At 51.0% G+C, this 8,109-nt stretch overlaps 1 protein-coding gene across 1 annotated transcript in view; it reads left to right on the top strand.

The window, feature by feature from the left end:
* The first annotated feature begins 951 nt into the window (after positions 1 to 951).
* The window catches only part of UBE2E1 (ubiquitin conjugating enzyme E2 E1), a 76,066-nt gene continuing 68,908 nt past the window's right edge, over positions 952 to 8,109 (top strand). The window contains exons 1-3 of the mRNA XM_082654895.1: positions 952 to 1,095; positions 2,121 to 2,305; positions 6,241 to 6,291. Coding sequence (XP_082511021.1) covers positions 2,154 to 2,305; positions 6,241 to 6,291 — 203 coding nt within the window. The 5' untranslated portion in view covers positions 952 to 1,095; positions 2,121 to 2,153. The remainder of the gene's footprint in view (positions 1,096 to 2,120; positions 2,306 to 6,240; positions 6,292 to 8,109) is intronic.

Genomic DNA, 8,109 nt, shown 5'->3' with positions numbered 1-8,109 from the left:
AGAAACTAAATTGTAATTTGATGGCTTAATCTTAAAAAAATCAATCTTCGTAAAAATACTAAATAAGGAACAATTCAGAAGAATTAGGACTATTATAGAAATATTATGATTACTTGAATAGCATTTATATCGCCGCTGCAGAAGGTACAGCAGGCCCCCAAACTTTAATCCAATTTCCGACACCAAAAATTCTAAATCCAGTCTCCTTCAGTAGTAGAGGGTTAATTCCCATTGATTTCTCGCATTTGTGAGGCTGTCACAGTCGGTTGGTTTTACCTGTCACGAAATCCTTTGTATCCCTTTTATAAAACACCACCTCTTTCTATAAAAAGTGACTGGAAGAATCCACAATCGTAAAATTGCACGTGCCTGAGCAGAAAACTCCTATCTTGGGATTTTCTCACAGGCGTGCCTAAACCGACCTCTGCTCCTGGAAGGTAAGTTGCCAGAGGGAGAAGCCAGGGTCAGCCCACAGGAAACCCTGTTGCAGGATTTCTAATTTCCCCCTTAAGCTGATCACTTTTTTAGGAGTTCCCGGGCATTCTGTAGTCCAAAGTCCTGGCCACCAGGTTACCATCATTTTTTTTTTTTTTTTTTTTTTACCAATTTGCCATCCCCGCCCCTTCCAGAAGCCCTTTTGGGAAGAACTGACTCTCGTGACTGCCCTATTCCATACAGTTCCCGGCGCCCCCCCGCCCCCCCCCGTCTCGAAACGGCTTCCCCGCTCCAGCCCAGGAGCCGGGGGTCCCCAGACCACTTGAGAGGAAATTCACAGCCCTCGCCCGCTGGCTCGGCGTCCCGGGTGGTGAGGGCGCTGGGCTTCCCGGGGTCCCCCGAGCGCTGCTCGCGACCCGCCGGAGGTGTCCAGGGGGCGGGGAGCGCGGGTGGGTGGGACCGGGCCGGTGGGGGAGGGGCGGGGAGGAGGAGGAGTGTGTGCGAGCGTGTGTGGCTGGGGGAAGCCATTGCCTGTTTAATAGTTGCTGTTGCTGCACTTCCGCTTCTCTCCCAGCGAGAGAGAGACACGAGTGGCCAGGCCCAGCCGCAGCCGCAGCAGCAGCCGCCGCGGCGGCACGGAGCAGCCAGACACAAAGAGAGGTACGGGGATCCCCCCCGCCGCCAGCCGCCCCCCGGCCGCGCCGCCGGGCCTTGGGGACACTCCTCGCCGCCGGGTACGGGGCCGGAGGGTCGGAGAGGGGCCGGGCCCGCCCGCGGGGGATGGGCAGGGAACCCCGGGCCGCATGGGGTGCGGGGGCAGCCCGCGTCGGGGGCGGGGGGGCGCCGAGGCTCGAACTGTCAGCGCTGCCCCGGGAGCCCCCCGCTGGCCGCCGAGGGGGCCGGGAGCGGGGGAGGGGAGGCAGGGGAGCCCCGTTTTCCCCCGGGGCGGGGGCCCGCGGGGATTAACCCCTCCGGGGCTGACGGGCTCATTGTTATTCCTCCGCCGAGGAGGCCGAGTCCTCCCCCCACCGGGGGTGCCGATCGGGCGTGTGCTCGGGACCCCCGCCCCGGCCGCGCAGCCCCGAGCCGGACGGCCGAGGGGCGGGCGGCGCGGAGGGGCGTCGGGGCGCGGCGGGGGCTTCGGGCCTCGCCGCCTCGGCCCCCCCGCTGGCCTCTCCCTTCCCCCACCCGGGCACCCGCTCCCCGTCTCCGTCCCCCCACCCCCTTTCGGCTTCCTCTCGGCCCTCCTCTCTTCCCGACCTCGCCAAACTCCGCTCCCGGCCCCCCGGTCCCCCGCGACCCCCGGAAAGCCGCCGAAAAAACAGCCCGAGGCCGGTCGGCCGGTCGCCGGGACCTTCCCTGCCCGCTCCGGCCGGGCGCCCCGCGCCCCCGCCCGGCCGGCTGCTCCCCTCCCTGCCCCGAGGGGAGCCCCGGGGGGCGAGGGAGGGGCTGCTCGCTACGCCCCCGACCGTTTTCCCACCGCGTCCCCCAGTTGGGGCCAGAGATAAACAAGCAACGTCCGATTTGCAAAAGCCGTGATGGGCCTGAAGACTTTGGAAAGCGAGTGGAGGGCGGTGGGCGGCCGGGTGCACCCCGGGCCAAAGCCCTCCTGACAGCGCCCGAGTTCCTTCTGTACACTGGCTGCATGGTTTTTGTGTTTCTGTTTTGTTTCCCTCCCCCTGCAGGGGCTGTTTGCGGGGTGGGGTGGGGGGTTCGCTATGTCGGATGACGATTCGAGGGCCAGCACCAGCTCCTCCTCATCATCGTCCTCCAACCAGCAAACCGAGAAAGAAACAAACACCCCCAAGAAGAAGGAGAGTAAAGTCAGCATGAGCAAAAACTCCAAACTCCTCTCCACCAGCGCCAAGAGGTACCGTACCCCACCCCCCAACGCCAGCGGGCTTCCTATTTCCCGAATGGACTGCCTCTTGCTGCATTTGGTCTGCCTCCAAGGAGGGTGGCTTAAACGCTCCCCACGGGTTATGTGTTTTTAAAAAGGAAAAAGAGGGCCTTGGAAGCCCTAATGGTTTTTCTCTGTTGCTTCTTCTGTTTTCTCTTTTAATCATGGTCCACATGCAGCTGTTGTGGCTTGCCTTTCCCATATCTTGCTGCAGTTTGTAAGAATCCTTGTTAGTATTATTAGCGACCCCCAAGTCTGATTTCAGATGACTTGTCCTATTATAATCACTAATCTGTGACCCTCCCCAAGGCTGGCATCCCACTTTATTACTAATACCTGCCCTGACAGCTCTAGCACAGCGAATTCTATTACCATTTTACTTCCTTCTCACCTGTTGCACATATGATCTGTTTCACAAATTGCATGAGGAATAACTAACTCACATTAGCAGAGTAAAACATGTAATAGGTGGAGATAGATGTTTTCGGATGGAATTTAAAGAGATGTTTCTGCTTTAGAGAGTTGAGGCAAGTGGATGAATCCATAAACGATGTAAAATGGTTATTTAGGCTATTTGGGGGATTCTTTGTTGTTCTCTTTCAGAACTTCCAGTTTGCCAAATTTCAGGGGAACTCACATTTTTTTCATGCTATTTTCTCTTAGGCTGTACAGTTGTTTTTTGGTTTTTGTTTTCAAGCTGAAGTCAAGCAGTGGCTCTTTTTCTTTCCTCTCTTCCTCTTACGTCTCTGGAAGAAGCTACCTTTTACCTTAATCTTTTTTCAGTAGCAGTATCCTCTGATCCCATGACCCTTAAAGTAATCTCTAGCAGATTCCTGGGAACCCTCATACCTTTTCATAAATCCTTCTGCTGTCAGGTGTACAGTCATTAAACTTTAAAGTGGCAAACCAGAAAGATAGTAAGGAATCCAAATGGTAGGTTAGAGAGAGGTATCTGTCTTAAAGAATGTAAAATAAAATGGAACATGAGGCTTTAGATCTCTCCACTGAGTAGTGAGCCAAAACTCTCAGAGTTTGAAAGTTTGTCCTGTCATTCTCCCTGACTTGAAATTTGGAAAGTTGGTAAAGTGCTTTGGTGGCCTGACCATAGGCGGTTGAAGGAATGACTTCAGCTTACTGCAAACAGCGTGGAGGTGTAGAGTTAAGTGGCAAGATGTCTTGGCAAGATTGTTCTCATTTTCAGAGGGTTATTTGACTGCGTCTCAGCTTCCCAGGAGTCCTGACTGGCTCTCCTTGATTAGCCCTGTGCTGGTTCTCCCCCAGAATTTTGGTTTCTACCCTGCCCACTTTGGATGGGGCTTTCCTTAGTCACCGCCCCCCCCATCCCAGCTTCTGGGCTCCCTGTCCAAGCTGGGGCAGCTTTTGGCCTGACCTAAAGGTAGAATATGTGCTTTAGGTCATTAGTATTTTCATATTTTGCTGCATATCCCTGGTGTACATGAATATATTTGGGGATTAAAGGCACAGCCATCAAATATAAAATAGTCTACTTTGTGTCAGCAAATTACAGAGGGGATTTTTTTCATTAGACACAATTTGTCCATATATGCTAAGGAGGTTAAAAACTCATTTGGAAATGCTTGAGAAAGAGATGGTAGGTATAAAACAAATGAAAGGTGGGAAGCTACCAACGGTACTTTTATGTATAAAGTTAACATCAGCTTTAGCTCCCTGGGAATCTTGCTGAGAGAGTGGCTGTTAGTGCAAAGCAGAGCTATGGTTAATGGTAAAGGTAAAGAAGTGGAGAGGGACAGTGTATCCAGGAAAGAATAAGGGGAAAAGTCATGGTAGTGGGACCCTATAGATGCTGCTCTGGGAAATGGGTTGATTTGGAAGGTGGGTGTTGCCCATAGAATTGGAAAAGGCACATACACCAGGAGATAGAATGAAAGAGAAACCTGAATTGGCAGACGGAAGGTTACTTAACTGCATGTTGGAAACGGCATGTTGGTTTTGAGTCCACGCGTAAAGGAAAAGCCCCCATCAAGGGTGGTGTGGACAAGAATGACTCTGGAATGTATGTGTGGGTTACTCTTACGAATCTTTTACCAGTACTCTAGAAACGGTGCGGGTGTTGGTTGTAGAGATGAAGTGGACAAAGCTGTCTGGCATTATACTTTTTAGGTATTAAAGAAGCAGCTACCTTTTCAGTGAATGTTTTATAGGGAGAGGTTGGGTTGACAAGGAGACGTGAAGTCAATGTGTGTTTTTATAAAAGTTGTGCTCAGGGGGAGGTTATTTTGGCCCGTGTACATAGGTCTTAACATATACAGTTATTCTAGTAGATCAGGAAGCCAGGGTTCCAAACTTTTAGTCTGACATGCAATAATGAGTCAAACAGCAGGGATGCCAAGGTCTCCGAACTGAAATGATAATTGATAGCAATAGAATTGAGCAGGACACAGCTAAGTAGGTATCAGAGATAGTAGTGAGCAAAGCCCTTTCTAAAGTTCACCAGAATTTGTAGGGGACAGGAAATGTCCTTCAATAGGAAAGTTGAAAGAACTTCCCTAATCAGCACCCCAATCAGAATTAAATTTCTCTTTACTTATAAATGGAAAGAACAGTGTCTTCTGAAACCTATATTCCTCATTGCATCTAGCCAGCCTGTCTTTCTACCTTCAGAAAACCTCTGGGAAGAGAAAAGCATCCATTGCGATTTTATGTATGTATGTGTGTGTGTGTGTGTGTTTTTTACTACTGTGCTGCCTCGGTGAGATTTTTAAGTTGTAACGTAGCCCTTTAGGGCTTTATATGATAGGAGCAGGAAAGGTTATAAAAATAGAAGGCTCCATTTAGAAGGTGGAGGAGGCTTAAAGTCCTCAAACTTTGTCGTAGGAATTGATGCTCGAAGCGCCTAGGTAAGCTGAAGACAAAGGCCATGGCTCGGTGTGAACTGCCGGGTGGCGTCGGCCTAGGGGTGGGGGATGGGCTCTTTGTAGCGTCGCGGGCCGTTGCGGAGTTGGGAAACTGGGTGGGGGTCCCGGGTTCTGAGCCGGTGTGGGGTGCAGGCCCAAGAGAAGTGAGAGGGTGTCCGGGCTAGAGCAGGGCCGGGCAGGTGAGCCGAGAGGGCGGCCGGTGCGTGCGGCCGGTGCACCTGTGCGGGCCGCGGGCCGGGGTGTCCGGGAGGTAGGCGGCGGGCGAGCTGTGGGGTCCCCAACCTGGCCCGAGGCTTCGTCCGCGGCCGGCGTGCGCGCGGGCAGGGGGGCGGGGTCGCCGGCGGGGGCGGGGCGGCCCACCGGGGTCCGCCGTGCGGCTCGCGCCGCCCCCAGCCCGACGGCGGCGGCTGGTCAGCCAGCGCCCGCGGGCCTCGCCGGGAGCGGCCATGTTGGCTTCGTCCCCGGGGACGCGGGCGGCCTGGGGGGGCGCTCTGGGGGGGAAGGGGGAAGCACCCGAGGTGCCGGACGGCCTGGGGGGGCGCTCTGCGGTGGGGGAGCACCCGAGGTGCCCGTGCCCGGTTGCCGGGGGGGGGCGCTCTGTGGGGTGGGAGCACCCGAGGTGCCCGGCGGCCCGGGATGGAGGGCGCTCTGTGGGGGGAGGGAACCTGAGGTGCTGGGTGGGGGGGCGACCGCGGGCTCCGGGGTGGTGGTGGGGACGTGCTCTCTCGCCCCCCCCCCCGACATTGTGATACAATTCCGGAAACTAGCTGCGAGTGAGGAGCTTCAAAACGATTTCCTAAGTGGAAATTGGTGAGAAATAGCCCTGCCGTAGTGCGTGAGACGGGATTCGAACCCAGGGCGGTGGAGGGCCGGTTCTTTCCTCGCGGGGTGCAGGTCCTGTTCCCCGGCAGCTCGGTCCGCGGCGGCGGGGTGGGGGGGGGGTTGTCTGCCCTGCGGGGCGGCCGCCCACCCCTGATTCTCTCTCCCCCCTTCGCTTCCTGTCTCCAGGATTCAGAAGGAGCTGGCGGACATCACTTTAGACCCTCCACCCAACTGCAGGTGAGCTCCTTTTACATTTTTTTCCTTTTTTTCTGTTTAAACTTTTAGGTTTTTTTTCTCGTCATTATAAACTTTTGCTTCTGTTCTTTGTTTAATGCTTGTTTGGGTGCTGACATAAAGTTAACAGCTGAAATTGAATAACCTGAATATAACGTTTTGATGAGCGTCTGACCATGCAGTCTCATGTCGAAGAGAAGTGGTGGATTTATTTGGAGTGGACCCTTGTACGTATGTGTAAAGTGAATTCAAAGATGTATGATCGCCTGGTCAGGGATCTTTGATAGGTCATTAAGGATGATGTAAAACCTTTTAGATGCTTAGGTACATTTTAGTTTAGAAAATTGCTTTGCTGTCTTAATCTGTTATTCATGCTCTCTACTAAGCTGATAGAGCATAGAGTTAAATCAAGCACTGGATCCTCAAACTTCTATAAATTTTGTTGGACTTTGGGCAGACCTATTCAGGACATAATTTGTGGCTTTGATAAAAAGGTTTTGCCTTAAATTATTGTATAGATTTAAACTCTTCCATGGGGATATTTTTCCTAGAAATTGCTTTATTTAGACTGTATGCATAATGTGTGTTTCAGTTTCAAAACAATTTGATACCAGCTTTTGAAGGATTTGGTGATGATTTTATTTAGAATAGCCATTTGGTCACTGTTGAGTCAAGGTGGAAGACTTGATGATTTTACTAAATCAGCAGTGAAGTGAGGAGGGACTTAAATTACAACAGAGCCATTTGAGAGAGATTAATTGTTCCATTCTATCACTCCCATAGTTTAAAAATTAAGTATAACAGTTAATCTCATTCTCAGTTCTCAGGATTGTTATTGGAATGGGATGTGAGGTTTCAGAAGTGTCCTAAACTTGTAGAGGTAGAGGAAGAATTTGTTACCCACAAGAAAATATTCAGTGGCTTTACACAGAATTTAAAGGGAGCCTGTGGAAATATTCAGGAATATTGAAAAGCGAAATGAAATATTTTGCTTATGAACACTGAACTTTCTAAACTGTGGTTAATGGAGTAAATGGAAGCTTTAATACTGCCATTTTGGTAACATGTTCTTAATGTTGGTCAGATGTGGGATGTTCTTTAGTAAAATTTTGTCCCTGTTTTGTAAGGAAAGTAAGTCATTTTCAGTTTGAAATGCTCTTAAACTATAGTTTGTAACCAGTTAATCGTTCTGGAGGATTTCTCTTATGGCTGTTAAGAATCTTTTCAGACTGTTGTCCTGAACAGTGGAGAAATGGGTCAGGCTTAGGGCTGGGGTGGTTTCGTTTTTCATTTTAGTGGCATCGTTGTTCTGATGGAGGCCTGGAGCTTCCCTTGGTTGGTTGTGTTGAATCCATGGGCTTTCCCCGTGGTAGATCTGTGCTGTGTACTTATTGCCCCTGTCTGGTATGACGTCTCTTCCATGTGTCTCTTGTGAGTTCAGACAGCTTTAGCTGGTCAAGTTATCAAGTTTTTAAAGCATGGTTTCAAAACTTATAACATGTATCAAGGCATAAATGGCTTTCTTATAAGTGCAATGAAATTTAAAATTGTGAGCAATTTGAAGGTTTTCATGGAATTAATCACTTTAAAAAAATCAGATAAGTATACTTTTATTTCATACCATTTTAGCTGAGTTCCCATGTGAGAGAGATGTGCTGCTGAACATGTAGAACTTCTTATCCTTGGAAAACCCTCCTAATTACCCCTTCAAGGTGAAACCTCTGACCATCACCTGTGGGTCAGGCGAAGCACCAAACTGGATGGATATTGGGTGGGGGGGGGGGGAGACAAACTTCGACATACTTAAAACATTTTGAAAAA

This window comes from Grampus griseus (assembly GCF_964374135.1).
Source record: "Grampus griseus genome assembly, chromosome: 5".
Classification (NCBI taxonomy): Eukaryota; Metazoa; Chordata; class Mammalia; order Artiodactyla; family Delphinidae; genus Grampus; species Grampus griseus.
The sequence above is the reverse complement of the archived record's forward strand: the minus strand, read 5'-3'. Positions and strand labels throughout refer to the sequence as shown.